At 45.7% G+C, this 25,445-nt stretch overlaps 1 protein-coding gene across 3 annotated transcripts in view; it reads left to right on the top strand.

The window, feature by feature from the left end:
• The first annotated feature begins 6,324 nt into the window (after positions 1 to 6,324).
• The window catches only part of glra3 (glycine receptor, alpha 3), a 71,798-nt gene continuing 52,677 nt past the window's right edge, over positions 6,325 to 25,445 (top strand). For 2 of the 3 annotated variants that reach the window (XM_041983326.1, XM_041983324.1), the window contains exon 1: positions 6,325 to 6,649. In XM_041983326.1, the coding sequence (XP_041839260.1) occupies positions 6,582 to 6,649 (68 nt within the window). In that variant the 5' untranslated portion in view covers positions 6,325 to 6,581. Of the gene's footprint in view, positions 6,650 to 20,102; positions 20,306 to 25,445 lie in introns of all 3 variants that reach the window. The other variant, XM_041983325.1, reaches the window with a different exon arrangement.

Below are 25,445 nucleotides of genomic sequence, written 5' to 3'. Positions count from 1 at the left end.
CATTTTTCTTTTTTTACTGAGCTGCATTGTTTCTGTTCATTAAATAAATACTGACTTTGTTAATGAAGGAAAACACACACACACAGTTGATTTATCACAACTACAAGCTAGATCTGAGGAACATTCAGCTCATTTATTTCTATACTGTCAACTCATGATGGAGTAGCTCCTAACGCGTCCTTCAGCTCTGCAGAGGCCTGCATCTGATTCAGGTGTGTAGGAGAAGGGATGATAGAAGCTGTAGGATAGAAGTTCTCCTGGTTTTGGTGGTGTGTTTTGAAGATGAACATGCCAAACGTGCACGGTGGAGATGTTACACGAAGCGGTACCAACGACACCAAACTTCATCATGTTTCGTGTCACATGCAAGAAGATCCAGCCTACATGGAACCAACTGGAACAGAAATACAGCAGCATCAATCCTGAGCTGCACGAGCAGACAGTGGAGAGAAAAACCTGCATCAGGACCAGAACCAGGAAGGAAACCCTCCATCAGGACCAGAACCAGGAAGGAAACCCTCCATCAGGACCAGAACCAGGAAGGAAACCCTCCATCAGGACCAGAACCAGGAAGGAAACCCTCCATCAGGACCAGAACCAGGAAGGAAACCCTCCATCAGGACCAGAACCAGGAAGGAAACCCGCCATCAAGACCAGAACCAGGAAGGAAACCCTCAATCAGGACCAGAACCAGGAAGGAAACCCTCCATCAGGACCAGAACTAGGAAGGAAACCCTCCATCTCGACCAGAACCAGGAAGGAAACCCTCCATCAGGACCAGAACCAGGAAGGAAACCCTCCATCAGGACCAGAACCAGGAAGGAAACCCTCCATCAGGACCAGAACCAGGAAGGAAACCCTCCATCTCGACCAGAACCAGGAAGGAAACCCTCCATCAGGACCAGAACCAGGAAGGAAACCCTCCATCAAGACCAGAACCAGGAAGGAAACCCTCAATCAGGACCAGAACCAGGAAGGAAACCCTCCATCAGGACCAGAACTAGGAAGGAAACCCTCCATCTCGACCAGAACCAGGAAGGAAACCCTCCATCAGGACCAGAACCAGGAAGGAAACCCGCCATCAAGACCAGAACCAGGAAGGAAACCCTCAATCAGGACCAGAACCAGGAAGGAAACCCTCCATCAGGACCAGAACTAGGAAGGAAACCCTCCATCTCGACCAGAACCAGGAAGGAAACCCTCCATCAGGACCAGAACCAGGAAGGAAACCCTCCATCAGGACCAGAACCAGGAAGGAAACCCTCCATCAGGACCAGAACCAGGAAGGAAACCCTCCATCTCGACCAGAACCAGGAAGGAAACCCTCCATCAGGACCAGAACCAGGAAGGAAACCCTCCATCTCGACCAGAACCAGGAAGGAAACCCTCCATCAGGACCAGAACCAGGAAGGAAACCCTCCATCTCGACCAGAACCAGGAAGGAAACCCTCCATCAGGACCAGAATCAGGAAGGAAACCCTCCATCAGGACCAGAATCAGGAAGGAAACCCTCCATCAGGACCAGAACCAGGAAGGAAACCCTCCATCAGGACCAGAACCAGGAAGGAAACCCTCCATCAGCACTCCCATGTGCTGCACATGTGTTCCACATGTACATGTACATGTGGAACACATGTACATGTACATGTGGTTCATATGTTTTTTACATGTGGTCGTGTGGTTTTTCTGTAAGGGGATGTTTGTGGTTGTCCACAGGTCCAGGCTTTTTCTGGTTTCCGCCCCTCCACATCGGGACATGTTTAGAACTCAATTTAAGACCCAGTTTTATTCCTTGGCTATTAATTCATTTACATTTTGGCCTTTGTGATGTTTTCTGGCATTTGTGGTGCTATGTGTTTATTTTGTGGTTTTTACATTGTCAACATCTATTTAAAAAAAAAAATTTAAATAGTTAAAAGTACATTTTAAATAAACTTGAATGAACTTAAACATGCATTAAAAACCTGAATAAAATCCATTTTTCTTCCCTCATCCAACATTTCAGACACATTTACAAAGCAAGCAGCAAACCCTACGAGGCAGAGGCGAGTACGGGATTACATAGTGAATTATCTTCGTCTTCAACGTTCTTCTGCTGAAATTTTACAAGTTGGTGAAAAAATAAAAAGAACAGGGAGAATAAATAGTTAATAAAAACATGTCTGCAGGAAGAAGAGGTTGAGGTTGGGAGGTGTTAGCTGAATGGCTGCAAATAGACCACAAAGCTCCACTGAGCATCACTGCAGAGGTGCTGACGTTTCCCATTCGTCACATCAGAACTCCCAGAAAAAGGTTTGATGAATTATCAGTTACTGTAGCGCCCAGATAAAGAAAGAAAGGCATGAAAACATCTTTTCCCAACAATCATTGTGATTTTCTATAAGGGAGGAAACATCTGGCGTCAGAGTAATTTGCTGGGTGGGGAGCAGTGACGTGTCCTCTGTGTGCTCTGTTTCCTGAGGCTCCTTGTTTCATTCTTGTTTACTTCAACAAGCAGACCCCTGCTCCTCGGAGTCCAGCCGTGACCTTAAGAGGCTGAGCGACGCTGTTGGAGCATGAACCCTTTCTCTGCATGCATGCTGCTCTGCATGTCCTGCAGGATGTTTACTATGAAGAGGTCTGCAGGGGCCAACTCCCCCTCACTGGTTTGACTTTTACTGGGCTCCAAGCGATGCTATAAAAAGTTCAGGGTGATGGAAAATATCAGCCCGACGAACTGAAGGCAGAATTCTGGGTAGCCAAGCGGAGGGTGGCATGCACACAGTGATTGTACAGGTAACACCACCAGATTCATGACTTTTATTTTAGAGACACGTGGACAGAGATTTAGGAGGATCCGTTGGAACTGCTGTCCTTTAGATGTGATCAATAGGCTTGAAGAGAAATCTGAGGATGCACAGTCTTCCTGTTTAACCCTGACCTCATCAAAGACCTGCAAGCTTGTGATGGAGTAAATTTCCTCATTCATATGTTTGGAACAGCAAAGTCCTGCAGTCAGTTCTGGATGACTGCTCTCCACCTCCCACCTCTGGTTGTCGCAGGACATTCTTCAGGTTTCTGATGCCTTCAGGGCTGCAATTAAACAGATCTTCAGTTCATCCAGATGAGACTCCAGTCATTCTGGATTCAGACGACATCAGTGTCACCGACCACCGAACACACAACCACCTACTGCAAAAAGTCAGCTTTTAAAAACATGAAACGAAGAACTAATATTGGGTATATGTTGCTTAAAATAACAAAAATGTGACAATATCTAACCTCAATGAACCCACAAATACCTCAAAATGAGTGTTTTCTCACTAATAATAAGTCTATTTTACTAATACAAATACAATATATGAGACTTATTTTCTCATTCTGCTTGAAATTAGAAATGATTATTTTGGGAAAGAATTTTACACTTAGAGTAAAGTTGGTTTGTCAGTATTCTAGTTTCATGCATAAACTCACAGGTAATAAAATCTCAGTAACAAGCAGGAAGAATATTTTATTGAGATAATTAAGGACCAAAACACTTTCAGTTCTTTAACATAAAAACAACTGAGTGAGGAGAAATACCTTACCAGGAAAAAAAAAAGCAAATATGACCTGGAAGCATCTAAGATGTTTCATCTTACGTAGATTTCAGTTTAGTTTGTTAACTCAGATTTTAGGCTGCAGTTCTAAAGAATGAAATATAAACATTATGTCCACTGTATCACCTCTGCTTCCTATTAACACTAATATCCAACTAGCCAATCACACGGCAGCATGTAGTCATGGAGACGTGGTGAAGACGACTTGCTGAAGTACAAACTGAGCATCAGAATGAGAAGAAAGGGGATTTCAGAGACTTTGAACGTGGCATGGTTGTTGGTCTGAGTATTTACTGGGATTTTCACCCACAACCATCTCCAGGGTTTCCAGAGATGGTCTGAAGAAGAGAAAACATCCAGAGCAGCAGTTGTCTGGACCAGGATGCAGCAGAAGACACACCGGGAAGAGAAGATTAGATGTATTAGAAAAAAGAAAGGGTTTAATTTAGTAAAATACCCTGGAATTTAAGCTGGAAAATGAGCTGTGTGTGTCATTAACTGCTCTGTGTGCTGTATGCATGTGGTCCGCCAGAACAGAAAAGCAGCACATTAATGTAAAGGAACACCTGAAAGAGCCGGCCATGCTCAGAGGAGACTGCCATCATTTTGCAGCAGGACAGATGACAGGAATACATTTAAAGCTCCACACAGCTGTTTCAAAAACACCCAGAACCTGATGTCTAATTCATAGCTAGCACTTTAGTGATAAGGATGAGGGATGAAGGTCTACTGACAGAAGTGAAGAGTGCAGGCAACTCCGGCATGGCTTGTCTCCTTGAACACATCACAGTGGTACACAGATGTGGTCACAGTCCACAGAGTGGGTGCTCAGATATCCAAAAATTAACCCAAAGACTCTGAGAGGAGCTGGAAGGGTTTTTATACACACCAATGTAAAAGAAAAAAAAAGAAAAAAAGGGGTTAGGGGTCGTCTCTCTAACGCTGTTGTCTTGTTTCTGTTTCTGATGTGATCCTCCTACTACCACAGATCCTGATGTGGTAGTAGGAGGATCTGGTCTGGTCTACTGCCTGGTGGTAGACTAGATCCTGATGTGGTAGTAGGAGGATCTGGTCTGGTCTACTGCCTGGTGGTAGACTAGATACTGATGTGGTAGTAAGAGGATCAGGTCTGGTCTACTGCCTGGTGGTAGACTAGATCCTGATGTGGTATTAAGAGGATCAGGTCTGGTCTACTGCCTGGTGGTAGACTAGATACTGATGTGGTAGTAAGAGGATCAGGTCTGGTCTACTGCCTGGTGGTAGACTAGATACTGATGTGGTAGTAAGAGGATCAGGTCTGGTCTACTGCCTGGTGGTAGACTAGATACTGATGTGGTAGTAAGAGGATCACGTCTGGTCTACTGTCTGGTGGTAGACTGGATCAGAAAAGTCAGAAATATCTTCCTTTCTCTTCATTCTACTAAACCAGACTGGTTCCAGGATCTATTTCTCCACATTTTTATGCTGTATCTAGTTTAAAACTAGCTAGCAACCTTGCTAGTCTCCTGTAACTAAGAGCTAGCTTAGTCAGCGCTAAGTAACGTGGATACTGAGCTTCAGTTTGAGCATCTTTATAGTTTATTTTCAAATCCAATGTTAAAATCTTGATGGATTGAGTTGATGTGTAGTCCCTAAATACTCACTGGAAACTAAATTTGACCTGGTTTACCCACAGCAGCTTAAAACTAATCTAGTGCTAGCATAGAACTAGATTAGCACTGCTACATAGCTTCATGCTAACATCAGATTAATAGCCTTTCATAACATCAGTAGTTGTACTTAGAGAGGAACTACATCTCTTCTAGAAAAGTGCAGCCAGATGTCAATGCTGGTGATCCAGCAGGTCTGGAAAGACGCTTCTGTCCTCCTCCAGTAACCTGTCAATCATCTGAGGTGTTCACATGCTACCACTGCAGCTCCTCACTTGTCAGTCGCCCCCAAAAATCTTCTGCTGAGAAGGGCTTTACTGATCCATCAGGATATTCAAGACAGAAATTCAAATTCAAGACCCTGGAAATATTTAATCAGTTTTAAGTCCAGTACTAGAAAAAAAACCTGATAAAACACAAATCAGATGAGTTTTTCAATATGATCCAGACTTTTTGATTAAATATGTGATAAAAGAACAAAATTATTCTTAAAGTCAAAACTATGACTTAATAGCTGAAAAAATTCTGACTTTTTATCTCTACCTCCAGAGTATTTTTTCCTTCTCATCACACTGGTCTAACTGGGTCAGAACCACTCAGCTCAGCATGTAAACATCCTTCCAGCCTCTTTCCATCACTTCAAACTGTTTCATTTGCAAACCAAAGTGCAGCATCCCATCCCTGCTGCCCTGGAGCTCTTTATGGAAATCTTAACTTTAATCAGCATCACCCTCCTTGCCTCCCTCCTTCCTTTAGCCACATATGGCAGGCTGTCCCGTACTTGGGCTCCTTCAGAGCCGGAGAATCAGAACCACATGCGTCTCTGTGTGATGCTGCCCATCAGAGCTGAAACTGGAGCAGAGACAGATGGAGAAACAAGCGGGGAAAATGGAGAAGAAAAGGAGGAGGAGATGTTTACATTCCTGTACACACGCGCGCGGGTTAACGCGTAATAATGCATGGGTGGGTGTACATTTGATCCGGATCGCTGGGCTTCGGTTCAGCTGGAAGAATAAACAACGCCGCCGCTGATTGGCTCCGGCGCCTGTCAGTCCATTCCTATCAGGACTGTGGGCGGGTCTCTGCGCCCCGTGCGCTCATGAGGGCACAGGAACGAGCCCAGAGTGCAGTCCGACAGCTTGTCGCGTGCCCGTGTGTCCGTTCTTGTCCGTGATGGGAATTAACAGCACACCCTGACTTCCTGCAGCCGCGGCGGCATGTTTCTGAGCGGGTCCCCGCGCGCCGTTTGACCACAGCAGGCAGAGCGCGAGCGCTGTGTGCGGGGCTGAAAACATCCAGAGCTGCCAGGAGAAGCGCGCGGGAGGTTGATTTCATTCCGGGCGTCCGGGCAGAGATGAGGAGGAGGAGGAAGGTCTCTGCGGCGGGATCTCTGCTCGCCTGGAAGCTGCTGCTGCTCCTCAGGTGAGAGGTGGAGGTTCATCAGGTGAGAGGCGGAGCTTCATCAGGTGAGAGGCGAAGCTTCATTACACCTGCTGCTCAGGTGGGGTTGAGGGATTTGGGGGATCTATAGGGGGTGCTGAACCTGTACCTGGTGATGGGTGTCAGGTGTTGCTTCAGTAATGATGGTTTTCACATGCAGATGGAAAAAGGTTTGATGGTTTAGGGAGGTCACTTACCAGAGTGGCTTCTCAGAGTTTTGTCAAAATACATCCAGGTGAGAAGTGTTTGTTTATTTATTTATTCCTTCATTTTCTGTGAAGAGGAACCAGCCTCAACGTTAACCCTTAAAGCTCCGGGCATTTTTCACTACTTTTGGCCCATCTGGTTTCTCTGTAAACTGCTTGTTTTCAGGACAGCATCAGTTTTCAGATTATGAGGCTAAAATTATGTAAAATGAAAAATTGCCAACGTCTCCTGAAGATCTTCCATGGGTATTTGGTTTGGATGGTGTCCAGTTTTTCCTACATCTTCAGCTTCCAGGTTTTCTGGACTGGCAGGTTTAGTGACTTGCTTTGGTCTTTCCTAAACTGGTCTTTTATTCATAAATGTGCTGAAATGTAAAAATTTTTAGTTGTAAAACCTTGTACTGTAGCACAGTGTTCCTCATCAGATATTACTTTATTCATTCCTAGGACTACTTTACTCTTTACTTAGTCTCACATGTCTCAGCTTTCTCTGGAGACCAGATTATACATTCAGCTCTTGTAGTTATGAGACTATACTTAATTAGTTTTGGGTTAATTATTGAAGACAGGAGGCAGGACAACATGAAGGTGAAGAATAGGATAATATGAAAGAAAAGGGAAAAACAGTTACCGACTTCTAGTGGTGAAGTTTGAGAAAGCAGCCATCAAACATCATCCAGCCTCTAACGACAACTGCATCTTTGTTCTTCCTCTTCACCCCCCGTCATGTTTCTCCTCTCTGGTGAGGTCTGTTTCTAACTCCGCTCGTCTGTTCTTCCGTTATGTAATAAGTCTGATCCTCCAGGAGTTGGTTTCACACATCAGCTGCTATGAAACTGAATATCAGCATCTTTACTTTGTTAAAATGACACGTACTGGAAAGTTCTAAACTTCCTCATGTCTGAATGTCTTCTCTGTGGTTTTTGATGGGTTACTGACCACATGGTCGGTGCTTGATGTGGTCTGTATGGAATCAGTGAAACAGCCTAACAGAATAACAGCTCACACCCTCATGACAGACTTTTTCTTTTAAATCAAACTGCTTGAGTTTGGTGAAGCAAACATGTCCTGGAAAGCCGGTCAGATGTTCACGTATGATGTGTGAATGAATGGATGAGAAGGTAGAGTTAGTCCGACTGCAAACTTCGATGTTTTAAGGAAAAAGGGTTTTACTGCTAAGTCTGTTTGCACATGCAAAGAATTTTTCTTGATACATGAAACTGAAAGCACCGGTACACAACAGCAGATATATAAACAGTTGTTTAAAGAAATAAAAAGAATAGAGTTTTAAGACAAATACAAGGAAAAAATACAAAAGGGTGGATGAGAGAACGGTGCAAATGGACAAGATAAATCAGAAGACTGAGACTCAAACTGGCCAGAGTGCAGGTTTTTTACAGAAGTGCTATGAACATATGAAGAGGACGAACAGCTGTCCACCACCGTTTTTTAAGAACTGCTTAATCCTGGTGTGATCGATGAGCAGGTGGGTGAAACCTTCCTCAGAGGTTTTCTCCATATTAACATGACAGCATCACACAGTTGCTGCAGGTTTGTCGGCTGCATCCATGATGAGAATCTCCCGTTCCACCACATCCCAAAGCTGCTCTACTGGACTGAGATCTGGTGGCTGTGGAGGCCGTTGGAGTCCAGTGAACTCATCGTCATGTTCTAGAAAGCAGGTGGAGATGATCTGAGCTTTTGTGACATGGTGCATTATCCTGCTGGAAGTAGCATCAGAAGATGCTCCACTGTGGTCATAAAGGGATGGACATGGTCAGCAACAATACTCAGGTAGGCTGTGCTGGTTAAACCAGACACGTTGGTACTAAGGGGCCCAAAGTGGACCAAGAAAACCTCCCCCACCATTACACCAGCACAGCCTGAGCGTTGATCCAAGGCAGGATGGATCCATGTTTTCATGATGTTTCCAGCAGATTCTGAGCAGAGCATCTGAATGTGGAGGCTGAAATGGAGACTCATCAGACCAGCAACGTTTCTCCATCTTCTATTGTCCAGTGTTGGTGAGTGTGTGTGAATTGTAGCCTCAGTTTCCTGTTCTTAGCTGGCAGGAGGCACCCGGTGTGTCCCTTCTGCTGCATCCTGGTCAAACAACTGCTGCTCTGGATGTTTTCTCTTAGCTTCAGAACATTCTCTGGAAACCCTAGAGATGGTTGTGGGTGAAAATCCCAGTTAAATACTCAGACCAGCACCACGTTCAAAGTCTCTTAAATCCTCTTTCTTCCTCATTCTGATTCTCAGTTTGAACTTCAGGAAAAAATGCTTCTCAGTGTCTGTGGATGAACATAGCAGGAGCTTCTACTGGGATAAAAGGGAATAAAGTCTGCTGGACTCTTCGTCCTCAGATGACGCGACTCTTTAGCATCACCGTTTTTCCTTTTGAACCCTGAAGTGTCCCACGATCCCGTCATGTGGCTCCTCATTCTTTATTGCTGTAAAACACAAACCTTTACAGGAATTCTGCTGCTTTCAACAATAACAGACTTGACTGGTTTCATTTTAGAGTTTTAACTGAAAAGTGTGGTTTCTTTGAAAGGTTGGATTGAGCTTAAACACAAAATGCAGCCGAACAGATAAAGCCTCTGTAAATCTTCTTACAGGGTCATGGATGGATTCAGAGACAAATTTAACAGGCTTACGTCAGTCATTCTGCGGAGCTGGACCGCTGGCTTTCCATCCCTGAATAAAACCCAAAGACTTTCTTTCTTCCTCTTGTCCCGTCTGTTTGTCTGCCTGACTGGCTCGATGGATCCTGCTGGAAAAAATGCCTCCTTCAGGGGTCTAAGGGGACTATTTTATTTAATTTCCTCCAGTTTTTTTGCATTATGCAATATATGTGCACACAGATTGTTTGTCTTAATGTTTTAGTACTTGCTTCTCTTCTCTCCGTTACATGCCAGTGGATGCTCGTCGCTCTGGCCTCAGTTTCTTCAGCGATGAATTTTTAGTAGTGTGTGCGGTGAGTGGTGTTCCTGCCTGAACAATGTCTGAGCTGCAGAACCAACCAGAAAAACCTCACGTCTCTGTGGAGGAATTTAAAGGGTAAAAAGATGTGCAGCTTTTTCCACAGAGGCAGAAACGGATTCTATGCCTTGGTGTGAAAAAGGAAGATAAAAACAGCTCATGATTCTCAAAAGGGAGAGCAGCTAAAATCAGTCCACAAGTTCCTGTTATTTCTTAAAAATATAATATGATGTAAAGCGCCTGGGTGTCATTCCAGTACAGTAAAGCACTATATAAATACAGACCATTTACCATTTTTTTAAACCGAGTACAAGTATTTACATTTGAGTACATACTGAGTACCAATCTGAGTACTAATGAAAAAGAGATGTGACGACTGAGTAGCTGGAATATCAGATGGGTCGTCCTCTAAATGTAAGGCTGGAAAACTGTCACAGTCCTTCGTTAATAAGAAGGATTAAGTGGTTTTTGGAGGATTATTTCACAGCTGTATCTTCAAATAGAGTTTAAAGGCTCAAACGCAGATATTTCAAAATAGCATAGCTTTGTTTCTGATACTCGAGGATAAGTATTCTAAACGTAAGGCTTGAAACCGTTAGAATCATCATAAAGAGGATAAAGTGTTTTGTTTTTTTTTGTTGTTTTGTTTTTGTGGATTCTGTTCATCATCGTGCCAAAGCATCGACATGCAGCCTTTAGCAGCGTATTTTTCTCCTGGAAAGTTTTGACCACCATACAGACAAGCTAAAACAGACTTAATGATTTTTTAAAAAGGTTTCGTGGGTATAATTGTGTTTTGTTTGGGTTGTAATGCTCAGTAGAGGCTTGTAGCCAAGTTTCTTCAGGTCATTTAGGCATGCTACATGCTAAGATTAGTTCTTCTCAGCAAACACAGATTTTCTGTTCTGCACGCTTCGGGATCAGCCATGTCCTCTGGACGCAATCCAAGATCCGCACATGTAGTTATGTTTGACTCCTCTGGTAGAGCGGATGTCGTGTTCTCAGACTAACTTAGTGTGATTCATGTAGCATCAGTGAGGATGACCAGTGATGCTGTTTGTTAATAAGACCTGATGCAATTTTCATATAGACGTTTCTATTCACATGATTTTAGTTTCACTGCAGGATTTTTTATAATAATCTACATTATTCTAGGAAGACACTTAAAAACATTCACATGCTGATATGTTACCGAGATCTAATTCCTTTTTGTCTAAACAGCACAAATTGGATTTTTCTACATCAGATCCAGTCTCATCCTAAATCAGATCCATAGCTGATGTTTTCAGTGACCTCAGTCTATGCGATCATCCCACCTTTACGTCACTGAAGAGAGACAGATGTCCCAGTCTGCACCGGAGGAGGCGGGACAATGTAAACAATGAACTAAACTAAATATTAGATCATAATCTTGTCAACTCTGATTGCACAACAGCTTCAAAACTGATGCAGGCACACGCTGACACGTGTAGCATCCATGTTTACTTCCATGAGCAGAGCGTGCTTTGTGCGACGTCTTCTTCACATGCGCATCCCTTCAGGACTGCAGAATCTAGATGGAGGTAATTTTTAACCAGGAAATAAAAGAAAAAAATCAGATCTCAGCAAAAGTCTCTCGACTGGCCTGGCAACGCCTCGAGATGGATGGACGGGTGGATGGATGGACGGATGGATGGACAGATGGATGGATGGATGGACGGATGGACAGATGGATGGATGGACAGATGGACGGGTGGACGGACGGATGGACAGATGGACGGATGGATTGGTGGATGGATGGATGGATGGATGAACGGGTGGATGGATGGATGGACGGATGGACAGATGGATGGATGGACAGATGGACGGGTGGACGGACAGATGGACGGGTGGATGTGATCCAATTAAAACAAATCCACATTAGTCCTGTTTTATAGAAGCCAGTTTATAATAAATAGCAGCTTAGTTAAGGAAAAAAACAGAGATTACATCTAATCTCGATTTTCCTGAGGTACACGAGGCGACAGTTGAAAAGAAAAAAATACTCTCTTTAACAGGAAGGAAAACCTCCACCTGAACCAGAACCAGGAAGGAAAACCAGAACCGAAACCCCGCTCAGGGAGGGCGGCCATCTGGCTGGACCGGTTGAGGTGGACAGGACAGCAAAGAGAGACCAACAGGCTCTGCAGCTTTATCCAGGAAGACCTGCTGAGAGAGCAGGAATACGTTAATGATGCCGGTACTGTTGCATGTTTCTACAGGGAAGATGTGGAGCAGAGGGATGAAACGGAAGAGCCCAGTGCATCATGGGACGTCCGTCCCTCCGCAGTCTAAGCCTATGGCAGCATAACTAAGGGACAATCCCCCCCCCAAGAGTGAAGGTAACAGACTGAGAAACAGGAGCACGTTTCATCCCTTCTGTTTGCTTCCTGACACAACCTGAAAACTACTGCAGGGTTTCCTCATGTTCATCCTGCATTAAGCATTAAGATGTGGAAGTTTAGAAGCTTACAGTGACGCTTGGCACAAACGCTTTTCCCTCCGTTGATACATTCCAGACGGTACTGATGGATTACTCAGACCATCTCTGTCCTGCTCCTCCTGCTATCTGAGGATGCTCAGCTGTCCTTTGTGGAGATCGTTCCAGCATCGGGGCGTGTTAACGGGAAATAATCCCACATTGTAGGTGTTTTTTTTGTCCTCACCTGTTTCAGCTTTTTTATTTCTTCCTGCCCTTTGACAAAGCTGTTTTTCTCTCTGTGTTTGAACTCGTCTTATTCTTCCTCGTCTAGCTGTTCTCTGATGTTTGCTCCTTTTATTTAGAAATACTTTCTAGATTTTTGACTGAGTTTTGCCAGCATTTCATCTTCTGCCTGAGAGAAACAGACCAAGTTTTTTTCACCAGATGTACCTCTTTTTGTCACCTCGTGGCGTCTCTCAGCTGAGGACAGACATTACAAACAAAAATACAACTTGACGGCCATTTTGGAATTCCCCCGACATGTGCTCGGTGTTAGCTAACACCATGTTGCTAACATTGAACCTCAAATACAAACCGTTCGAATGAACAAATTTGTTCTTAAGTCCTACTTGTAAACTTTTTACAAAGATTGTGGCGTTCATGAAAATCATCGTATTTTCATACCTGCGAACCCTCAGGAGAACTCAGCATTTGTGTCATCTATATACATTTGGTCTGTTCATTTTTGGGAAGGGATCTTTTTTCTTTTTCTACTGTTCTGAATTGAAATACAATTAAATGCACTTTTCCAGACATTACTAGTGCTTGAGTTTACGACATTAATGTAATTCGTAATTCGTCTGTTTTCAGGGAGCTTAGCTATCTGTCGCTTGACTCAGAAAACGGAGCGATACCACCGGAAATCGTGGGGGCAGTGCTGACAGAATAGCTGACATGTGACCAGTGAAACAAAGAAGAGGAAACAGAAGAAAAACAAAGCAGAAGAAGTAGGTAGGACGACAACAACTGTAGAAACTGTGCGAGCTTTTGAATAAAGACTATATGTGAGTGTTTAGGGCGTGTTGGGTGGTTGGAAACAACTTCATAGCGACACGTTACCGCAGCTAAACGGTGTCTGAAATGTCGGTTTGTGGAAGTGAACTCTGAACTCAGCACTGCCCCCTAGTGGAGGAACTGACTTAACAACCATGGCAACACAAAACATGCATGGAAGTATGAGGACGGCGACGCATGACGTTTGAAACAGACGTTGCTAATCAAGGAGCAGAAATGGGTCTTTAGCCGAGATGTACAGAAATGTTAGCTTAACAATTCTCAGCAGCAAGCTATATATAAATATACATTTACCGAGGAAATGTAGTGTTTTGGTGCTGCAGTGTGTTCAGAGATGGAGCCCTTCATGAGGAGTTGTTACCCAGCTCATGTGTAGGCCTCCATGAAATCCATTTTTTCCCCTAAATTCTGTGTTTCTTTTCTCTTGAATTCCGTTTTACTCTGTAACCTCATGTTTTACTGGAGGGGATTTGTCTAATCATATGGTGAATCATTTTTTTTAAAGATATTACCTATATGACTCTTTTGCTTGATTTTACCTGGAAACTGGAGCTTTTATTCCTCAGTCTGAACTACAGGTGGAAGCTGAAACTGCTGCAAACACTCTGCAGGGTGACATGAAAGGCTTTACCTGCTCTGTGTGCATGGATAGTCTGCAGCTATGCCTCAGTGTGAAGGCAGTCCACAGGTTCCACCACAGCTTAAAGGCATGTTCACACATAAGTCTTAAAACAGCTCTGTGTGTGTGTGTGTGTGTGTGTGTGTGTGTGTCGCTGCTTTTGTCGTTATGTTGCATGACAAATTTGACCAAAAGAGGACTTGTTCCTGCTGGGAAGCTTAGTTAAGTGGTTCTTGGCCTGGCTGGTTGTGTGTGTGGTGGTGGGAGGTGGGGAAGGGGGGGTCAGTAGTCTCCACACTAAGTGAACATTTGGCTGAAGGCGGTAGCCGACCCTGTCCCTGTCACTGCCCTGGTCTATCCTGGGATGTGATGCCAGACAAACGCCAGGAGTTGCTGGGAAGTGTAGTGTTTTTGATGTTTTGTGTTGATCCAGCAACTAATAAACATGAAAGAAAAACTACAGCTGAAAACAGAAGGTTAACACAAACAAAGGGAGGCTGAACTGTTTCCACCCCATGGTGTCTGCAGCCAAATGGCTCTGAAGAGAGAGAAAACACAAGTCACGTGACTCAGCATGTGAGTAAACATGATTCAGTTCTCCTGGTGGTCGTGCCAGACTTTTTATGCATGTTGATTTTTGCAGTTACAGCCAAGTCTCACAAAGATGCACGAGCATATAACAAAGAACGAGTTAAATTCTCATTTAATTTGAATTTAAAATTTTTTAATTTAATCATACCTTATGAACCATGTCAGTTACAGTCAACGACCTCTACGACTTTTACCAGCTCCAACTGTTCTACTTCCTGTTAACACTAATATCTAACCAGCCAATCACACGGCAGCATGTAGTCATGGAGACGTGGTGAAGATGACCTGCTGGAGTTCAAACTGAGCATCAGAATGAGAAGAAAGAGGATTTAAGAGGCTTTGAACGTGGCATGGTTGTTGGTCTGAGTATTTACTGGGATTTTCACCCACAACCATCTCTAGGGTTTCCAGAGAATGTTCTGAAGAAGAGAAAACATCCAGAGCAGCAGTTGTTTGGACCAGGATGCAGCAGAAGACACACCGGGTGCCTCCTGCCAGCTAAGAACAGGAAACTGAGGCTACAATTCACACACACTCACCAACACTGGACAATAGAAGATGGAGAAACGTTGCTGGTCTGATGAGTCTCCATTTCAGCTCCACATTCAGATGCTCGGCTCAGAATCTGCTGGAAACATCATGAAAACATGGATCCATCCTGCCTTGGATCAACGCTTCAGGCTGCTGCTGGTGTCATGGTGGGGGGAGATTTTCTTGGCCCACTTTGGGCCCCTTAGTACCAACGTGGCCTGGTTTAACCAGCACAGCCTACCTGAGTATTGTTGCTGACCATGTCCATCCCTTTATGACCACAGTGGAGCATCTTCTGATGCTACTTCCAGCAGGATAATGCACCATGTCACAAAGCTCAGATCATCTCCACCTGCTTTCTAGAACATGACGATGAGTTCACTGGACTCCCACGGCCTCCACAGCCACCAGATCTCAGTCCAGTAGAGCAGCTTTGGGATGTGGTGGAACGGGAGATTCTCATCATGGATGCAGCCGACAAACCTGCAGCAACTGTGTGATGCTGTCATGTTAATATGGAGAAAACCTCTGAGGAAGGTTTCCACCACCTGCTTCATCTATCACACCAGGATTAAAAAGGTCCGACCCGGTACTAGAAGGTGGTCCTGATGAAGAGGACGACCCGGTACTAGAAGGTGGTCCTGATGAAGAGGACGACCCGGTACTAGAAGGCGGACCTGATGAAGAGGACGACCCGGTACTAGAAGGCGGTCCTGATGAAGAGGACGACCCGGTAACTAGAAGGCGGACCTGATGAAGAGGACGACCCGGTACTAGAAGGCGGGCCTGATGAAGAGGACGACCCGGTACTAGAAGGCGGGCCTGATGAAGAGGACGACCTGGTACTAGAAGGTGGACCTGATGAAGAGGACGACCCGGTACTAGTACAAAATTAATTAAATACATGTGAGATTTGTAAAGCGGACCTTGTGTACCACGGAAGTACGTCTGCAATGCTCGAACATTTAAAGAGGAGGAACGTCGGATTTACTTAACAACCTCATGCAAGATTTCAAAGCTGAAAGTGAAATAAGATCCATTTATAATAATCATGAGATACATAATCCGATTGGTCGACTAGTCGTTTTAATAGTCGGTGACTAATCGACCATCAGAATAGTCATTAGTTGCAGCCCTAGTGCAGAGCATCTTTGTTCCCAACCTTGAACGGAGATACTGACTCAGAAATGATCTCTCTCCCAGAAAAGATGTTGTTCCTACAGTTTTTTTTTAAAACATCATCTGGGCTGAACTTTTCTCAAAAGACATCCATCCAGCCAGCCAGCCAGCCAGCCAGCCAGCCAGCCAGCCAGCCAGCCGAGAGATGTAGTACGTCCAGCGTGTCCTGGATCTTCCCCGGGACCTCTTTTCGGTGGGACATGCCCGAAACACCTCACCAGAGAGGCGTCCAGGAGGCATCCTAACCAGATGCCTGAGCCACCTCATCTGGCTCCTCTCGATGTGGAGGAGCAGCGGCTCTACTCTGAGTCCCTCCCGGATCACCGAGCTTCTCACCCTATCTCTAAGGGAGAGCCCGGCCACCCTGCGGAGAAAACTCATTTCGGCTGCTTGTACTCACGATCTCGTTCTTTCGGTCACTACCCACAGCTCATGACCATAGGTGAGGGTAGGAAGGTAGATCAACCGGTAAATTGAGAGCTTTGCCTTTTGGCTCAGCTCCTTCTTCACCACGACAGACCGATGCAGAGTCCACATCACTGCAGACGCTGCACCGATCCGCCTGTCGATCTCCCGCTCCATCCTTCCCTCACTCGAGAACAAGACCCCGAGATACTTGAACTTCTCCACTTGGGGCAGGACCCTATTGCTGACCCGGAGAGAGCACTCCACCCTTTATCGGCTGAGGACCATGGTCTCTGACTTGGAGGTGCTGATTCTCATCCCAGCCGCTTCACACTCGGCTGCGAATTCGCTCCAGTAAGAGCTGAAGATCACGGCCCGATGAAGCCAACAGAACCACATCATCCGCAAAGAGCAGAGACCCAATCCTGAGGCTACCAAACTGGATCCCCTCAACACCACGGCTGCGCCTAGAAATTCTGTCTATAAAGGTCCAACCCTCACTGGCATCAATCGTACAGGGACCGGACAGCTTGTACAAGGGGGTCCAGCACTCCATACTCCCAGAGTAAACGCCTTCTCCAAGTCCACAAAGCACATGTAGACTGGTTGAGCAAACTCCCATACCTCCTCCAAGACCTTGAAGAGTGTGTAGAGCTTGTCCATTTTTTCACGACCGAGACAAAACCCACTGCTCCTCCTCAGGTCGACTACCTGACAGACCCTCCTCTCCAGGACCCCTGGACAGACCGTACCAGGAGGCTGAGGAGGGTGATCCCCCAGTAGCTGGAGCACACCCTCCAGTCCCCTCTCTGAGTTTAGAGACAGTTAAACAGATTTAAATACAGAAATAGGAAGGCTGTTATGAAAATGCTTTGGTTACCTTTCAATTGTTGCTAAATTAGGCTGAGTAGAAGCTGTAAGTGATGAAGAGCCAATGGAAAGCGGTTTTAAAGGAGCTAAACCTATGAAAAGATCCGGTCCTCTCATCACTAACACCTGAAGTCCCGTTAATGACTCGGAGGTTCAGACCTGCTGAACGGATTTCGGCTCATAAAATGATCATCTGTACAAGCAAAAACACAGATTTAGTTTTTTCATTTTTTATATGTTGCACATATGAGCAGCACAGGCTAAGAAATCATGTATGTTTACAAAGTTTTGTCCCCTTTGCTGTGCTTATTGCTGAAAAAATCAGGCTGGATGGAGAAAACCAGGGAATTTATCCTGCTTTCGTGTATCAGCTCTGAACAGCTTTCCATCACTGATCATTTGAGCTTTTTTTCTGTTCTAGTTATTAAACGTGTTCAAAAGTGCTGACATGACAGATTCCTCACATGTTTCATGGTGGTCAGATTCGTTAGCTGACTGGGTGTAAATTTTTTTTTTTTATTTTTTGCATATGGAGATTTGAAAGCTTGCAGTCAGCCAGTCTTCTTGTTTGCATGTCTGAAGCTCTTGCCAGCAGAAATCCTCCTGCTGTGCTGTGCTATGCACCGATGCATTATGCAGTTGTGGCTCTAACCAGCGGGCCGGCCTGTGTTGGAGGGTAACTGGCAGGAGCCCTGCAGCAGCTGATCATCAGTCCAGATACTGCAGCGGCTGGCAGATCGTGCTTGTCAGACAGCTGATGACTGCTTCCTGCGCTAGCCTGTCATTGTGTTCAAACAGAGGAAGTGCAATGATAAGCCACTGGGCAACAGCCATAATTAACATATGCTTTGCTGGAAGGAAGGCAGGCACGCATTCATATTTCAAGTTGAACGCAAAGACGAGTCCCAGTTTGTTTTGTTCTTTTGGCCAGAGATGAACGTGGAGAGAGATCATCCGAGCAGAAGAGATGTTTTCCGTGGCTTGTCTGCTGCATCCTCCAACATTACACAAGAAACACTTTTCCAACCTCAGGAAGGATGTGAAATTGATTTTTGGTGTTTGGAAAAGCAGCCTGACACATCAGCAGAGTTTGGGCTGAATAATCTGTAGAACTGCAACAACTGTGTGAGCTTGGAGCGAAGCGTTAACGGCAGCATCAGTTCGGCTTCAGGTTGATCAAAAGAAGGACGAGGACATGGATGAGACGAGCTGCTGGCAGTTTTCCGCTGTCAGCTGACACACAACAGACTGAAAACACGTCTAGATGACCTGATTGTGTTCTGCTGTTTAACCTTAAACATCAAGCTTCTTTTGGTCCACGCTGATTTTTTTTATATAAAAAAAACATGTAAAAGCTCAACCGAGACACCAGGTCCTGGCAACACCTGTGTTTTATCACATGTTACAGTCATGTTACAGTAATCAGGGGTGTCAGACTCCGGTCCTCGGAGGCCGGTAGCCTGCCGGTTTCATTGTTTCCCTGATTTAACACACCTGAATAAAATCAAATGGAGCCATCAGCTTCTTGTCCACTTCTCACAATAACCCATTAATTTCAGTCAGGTGTGTTTAGATCAGGGAAACAATGATGACCTGGCAGGATACCGGCCCTCGAGGACCAGAGTTTGACACCTGTGGTCTACATGATTAATATTCGAATGTAAGCCTGGGTGGATAAGTGGATGGATCATCTCTCACTCTGACTCTGGCTGGGAGGGCTGGTGTTGAGGCGAAATAAGCACCCCCTACCTTACTTTCAGCCTCCCGTGACTGCTTCGGGAGGGGGGGAGGAGCCATGGCAGCACTGCTGCTCCATATTGGTCACGCCAGCCTCCAAATAAAACACCTGAAAAAGTCACTGGATTTGTCAATAGTGTGCTTTTTAAAAAAAATTAAAGTTGCGGAAGGGGCCTGAAAACTCGCTCAGATGGCAGCAAAGAGCAGCGAAGGTGGAGGATCGACTTCTGGTATTTTGCTGGATTACAGATGCTAATCATCCAGGAAAATACATTCTAAAACTTATACTGTTGTTATTGGTTGCTATCGCGATAACCTTAAAGAATACTCTGTGTTACTGTAGAGATTGCATAGATTAAATCCACAGACACACACACAGCTTACAGCTAGTTTCCTCAGAGCTGAAAAACACAAAATTGATTCTTTTTGATGATTTAGTCCCACAAAAACATAACTGTTAAGTAATTACAAATGAAATTATATATAAAAGTCTATAAATTGAAGCCAAAAGGCTATTCCGGGATGGGAGCGGCTGATTAGCCCACTGGACCCCCGAGCACCGAGCCTGGTCTGGTTATATTAAAACCTTTTTATTTCATGACAGCGATCTCTCGCACTAGCTGCTCTCCTTTCTCTCTGATAGTTTATTAAAATAATATTAATCCTAATGTGTGAACATGTGGGATTCATCAGCAGCTCCTTCTTCCTGCTGGGAGCACGGCTGACCCGTTCCTGCCTGATAAATAATACCGATGTTTTTTTTTTATTCAGAAGATGAACTTTGGTTTCTATTAAAAGGTTGATGACGAGGATCCTGCTGGTGAGCCGTCCCACGAATGTCCTCGGATCACACTCTGGGATAGCGGGATCTTTTCCAGCGTAGAGCGAGCGTTGCATGTGGTGCTGATGGGGACGGATGTGTACATAATGCTGGATAAACAAGGCCTCTTCGTCTGTCTCCTCATGTCGGCTTCACTGAGCTGTTTTCTTGCATAATCAGAGTAGGTATAAATAATTCTTCCAGCTCCTATTATTTATTTTTTACATCTTAGTTAAAGAGCAGGTGATGTGGATATGAATCCTGATCCTGCTGCTGTGTTTTGGGGTTTCTCATATAATCCACCATGTTCCTGCTGGTCTCTGTAATCTCCTTCATCTGATTAGCAAAACACCAGATCAAATCAGTACGGTCATAATAGGACTCTGGATCAATCTAAAACCCTGACAGATTTATCTGACGTGTTTGGGAGCCGCAGCTGAGATCACAGCTGGAATCACAGCTGGAATCAAAGCTGGAGGTATTTTAACTTTACAACAGCGAAAGTCAGAAACTAAGCTGCTGTTTGGTCTGTTTGTCTGTTTGTCTGTTTGTTGTTTGTTTGTTTGTTGTTTTGTTTGTTGTCTCTGTATTGTCTTTTCTTTGAAATTGTTTGTAACGTCAGCAGATGCTGTGAGAAAATGATTTGATTGATTGATTGATTGATTGATTGATTGATTGATTGATTGATTGATTGAGACATATTAATAAATCTAAAGCCAACTGGAAATGAATAAAGAGAAAAACACACACCGTTCAGGACGAAGCATCTAATCGCACCCAGTAAACTACAGCTCTGACCAGTGTAACCCAGCATCACGTGTTTGGTGGGAGGAAGCCGGAGTAACACACACACGGGGAGAACACGCTAACTCTACGCAGAAAGTCCACGTTTGAACCTCCCCTCGCCGAGGCTCGAACCACCGACCTTCTTGCTGTGAGCTGTGTTTGGTCACCTTCCAGTACCGGGTCGTCCTCTTCATCAGGTCCACCTTCTAGTACCGGGATCGTCCTCTTCATCAGGTCCACCTTCTAGTACCGGGTCGTCCTCTTCATCAGGTCCACCTTCTAGTACCGGGATCGTCCTCTTCATCAGGTCCACCTTCTAGTACCGGGTCGTCCTCTTCATCAGGTCCACCTTCTAGTACCGGGTCGTCCTCTTCATCAGGACCGCCTTCTAGTACCGGATCGTCCTCTTCATCAGGTCCACCTTCTAGTACCGGGTCGTCCTCTTCATCAGGTCCACCTTCTAGTACCCGGGTCGTCCTCTTCATCAGGACCGCCTTCTAGCACCGGGTCGTCCTCTTCATCGGGTCCACCTTCTAGCACCGGGTCGTCCTCTTCATCAGGTCCACCTTCTAGTACCGGGTCGTCCTCTTCATCGGGTCCACCTTCTAGCACCGGGTCGTCCTCTTCATCAGGTCCACCTTCTAGTACCGGGTCGTCCTCTTCATCAGGACCGCCTTCTAGCACCGGGTCGTCCTCTTCATCAGGACCGCCTTCTAGTACTGGGTCGTCCTCTTCATCAGGACCACCTTCTAGTACCGGGTCGTCCTCTTCATCAGGTCCACCTTCTAGTGCCTTCTAGTACCGGGTCGTCCTCTTCATCAGGTCCACCTTCTAGTGCCTTCTAGTACCGGGTCGTCCTCTTCATCAGGACCACCTTCTAGTACCGGGTCCGTCCTCTTCATCAGGACCGCCTTCTAGTACTGGGTCGTCCTCTTCATCAGGACCACCTTCTAGTACCCAGGGTCGTCCTCTTCATCAGGTCCACCTTCTAGTGCCTTCTAGTACCGGGTCGTCCATCTTCATCAGGACCGCCTTCTAGTACTGGGTCGTCCTCTTCATCAGGACCACCTTCTAGTACCGGGTCGTCCTCTTCATCAGGACCACCTTCTAGTACCGGGGTCGTCCTCTTCATCAGGACCACCTTCTAGTGCCTTCTAGTACCGGGTCGTCCTCTTCATCAGGACCACCTTCTAGTACCGGGGTCGTCCTCTTCATCAGGTCCACCTTCTAGTGCCTTCTAGTACCGGGTCGTCCTCTTCATCAGGACCGCCTTCTAGTACTGGGTTGTCCTCTTCATCAGGACCAACCTTCTAGTACCGGGGTCGTCCTCTTCATCAGGACCGCCTTCTAGTACTGGGTCCTCCTTTTCATCAGGACCGCCTTCTAGTACTGGGTCGTTCTCTTCATCAGGACCGCCTTCTAGTACCGGGTCGTCCTCTTCATCGGGTCCGCCTTCTAGTACCGGGTCATCCTCTTCATCAGGACCGCCTTCTGGAAATCGGGTCGTCCTCTTCATCAGGACCGCCTTCTAGTACTGGGTCGTCCTCTTCATCAGGACCGCCTTCTAGTACCGGGTCATCCTCTTCATCAGGACCGCCTTCTGGAAATCGGGTCGTCCTCTTCATCAGGACCGCCTTCTAGTACCGGGTCGTCCTCTTTATCAGGTCCACCTTCTAGTACCGGGTCGTCCTCTTTATCAGGACCGCCTTCTAGTACCGGGGTCGTCCTCTTCATCAGGACCCGCCTTCTAGTACCGGGTCGTCCTCTTCATCAGGACTGCCTTCTAGTACCGGGTCGTCCTCTTCATCAGGACCTCCTTCTAGTACCGGGTCGTCCTCTTCATCAGGACTGGCCTTCTAGTACCGGGGTCTTCCTTTTTACCAGTAGGATGTGGTGGTTAAACCACGTTGGTACCTCACCATGACACCAGGAGTAGCCTGGAGCGTTGATCTAAGGCAGGATGTTCTTTGCTGTCCGAGGCCTCCTCATGTGCTTCTAACTGCATGGTGATGTTGTTCCTGCAGAACATGGCGGTTTGCTCGTGTGTGTGAATGAAACCTTCACCTTGTTACTGGGAAACCAGCAGTGTGTCCATCATTGTTATGGATGTAAGGGTACAGCGGGTAGTAGAGGTAATACTATTGATGGCGGGAGAGTGTAACAGGAAATAAAACATGAATTAAACATATTCCGCTTTCTCTTAAGCTTCCATGCGTCTCTGAGAAGCTACAGTTCCATACAAGGAGCTCCTCCATTATTGATGAGGACTGGATGCTATGCCATGTCACTTTCTGTCGCTTCTTATGTTCTCGCTATGTTTAAAAAAGGAAAGGAAAGGTCATTGAGGGAAAAGAGATGGAGAGGTAGTCCTATCAAGGATGAGAAGCAGCTTAGTCATTAAAGGCGCTGTAAGATGACAACTGCATGGAAAATCTCTGTCAGAAGCAGCCTAGTCCTGCATAAATGAAATAATGAGATGAAAGGGTTTCACTCCGAGTAAACTTCAATGTTTGGATTACTTATCATTCAGGAAACAAGGTGGAGTGCATCTAAAATTAATCCTCTCCTTCTTTTCTTTGGGATTAAATGTGAAGATGTGAGTTGTAATTCCACTCATCTGTGATTAGTCCTGGTCCTATCTGATCATGTGGAAGCTTTCAGTTATCTGCCTGGACCAAAAAAAAATCCAAAACATCTGGGGTCTCATTTATAAAAACTGTGCGTAGGATTCTTACTAAAAGTGTACTTACGCCCAAAAACCGGAATTTGGCGTACGCCATAAAATATTCTGAATTATAAAACCGTGCGTACGCACAGGTGCAAGCAATTTCCCCTTTATAAATCACACTCGTCCTTGAAGTTTGCGCAGGTGAATTTGGCTCATGTTCCGCCCACTACACACCCACTTTCCACCATAAATGGTCAATGCAAAGTACCTCAGCGTGTATTAAAATGAGCCAGCTGATCCATGTTGTGATCCATGAACAATGGCAACCGCAGGGAAGCGAACCAAAAAACGCAACTTCACAGAGGAAGAAATCGATGCATTAGTGAGTGAGGTGGAGAGTCGAAAAAAAATTATTTTGTTTGGTAGCCACAGTAGTGGCGTGACAAATAAGAGTAAGTGTCGTGAGTGGCAACACATAGTTACCTCAGTTAACTCTGTGAGCGGGACAGAGCGGACCATGGCGAGATCAAAAGAAACCATCAATGAACTGAAGGAAATCAGAACAACACTGCATAATTTGTGTGACATTATGTTCGACCTTTCCAAACCACATTAAAAGAGCTTGTGAAAAAGTGAACCTTATTGTCTGCTTAATCGCTGCATGACCTCCTCACGGATCCGTGCCCGTGTTGGAACTCCCTGTGTCTGGGAGGGGGCTGTGTGTGAGGTCGGCATTCCGAGGAGGGGGGAGGCCAGGTAGGTAGTTGCCAGTGTCCGAGGTTGTGCAGCACGCCACACGCCCTCACGATCTGCGCACCTTTTGGGGATGGTACAATAATCTACCCCCTGACGCATCCAGACACCGCCCACCGGCATTTAAAAGGCCGATGGCGCGCTCTACAGTTGAGCGCGCACGGGAGTGAGCGGTATTGAACAGGGTCTCCTCTGCGCTCTGGGGTTTGGGAAGGGGGTCAGAGCCCGCGCCGGAGGGGGTAGCCACGTCCCCTGCATTTCAATGAACAGTGCATCAGTGGTCTGCATCTGGCTAAGCTGGTTGTCAATATAAAGTTATTGTCTTACCAAGAAGCAAGCCATCACGTTACAGCGCCTGCCTGCAGTCTCTTCTCTACACTGCTTTGCGCTAGGATGTAAGAGTCATGTGTAGAGCCAGGCCATCGTGCAACTACTATTGTCAACAGTCTGTTGCGGATTGACATATGACTTGAACACTGATAGTATGCACATGCTTCCTATTGACATACATGAAGTCATCGACATATGGGGCCGTTTATAGCAATATGAGTGCAGTCAATTGCGCCGATTACATTAGGAAAAACGGACATTGCTGCAAATTGCCTTTTAATGTCGGCCTGTTCTCCTGCAATATAGGGAAATTGGATGTTGGAAGAGTGTAGCAGGACGCATAGACAGCGGAGACGGGTTATGAACTCCTTTGCCGGGTTGAAGTCATGCTACGCTGACCAGTGAGCCGAAATCACATCTGCGGTCATACAGCCAGAGCGCAAAATTAATTGGAGACATGGTGACAGGACCCCACACTGCCACAAGAGGACTCTGGATGCAGTGTGTTGTTAATTCCCCACCTCTCCATCTGTGTCGCCAATTCCCCCAGCCTCCAAAACCAGCGTATGCATGGGTCAGAGCTGCCGTGAAAGACCGCACATTTTCACCTCAAGTTTGTTTTTTATAAATCACAACCTTTGCGTGAAAAAGAGGCGTACGCCAGTTTCAGGCCCCATTTTGTGCGTTACGCAACGGTTATAAATGAGACCCCTGGTCCTTGATCAGGTCTTAAAATCCAACTCAGATGATCAGCCTGGAAGATCACACCACGTCTTTATTTACT

Source organism: Melanotaenia boesemani, chromosome 4, assembly GCF_017639745.1.
Source record: "Melanotaenia boesemani isolate fMelBoe1 chromosome 4, fMelBoe1.pri, whole genome shotgun sequence".
Taxonomy (NCBI): Eukaryota; Metazoa; Chordata; class Actinopteri; order Atheriniformes; family Melanotaeniidae; genus Melanotaenia; species Melanotaenia boesemani.
The sequence above is the reverse complement of the archived record's forward strand: the minus strand, read 5'-3'. Positions and strand labels throughout refer to the sequence as shown.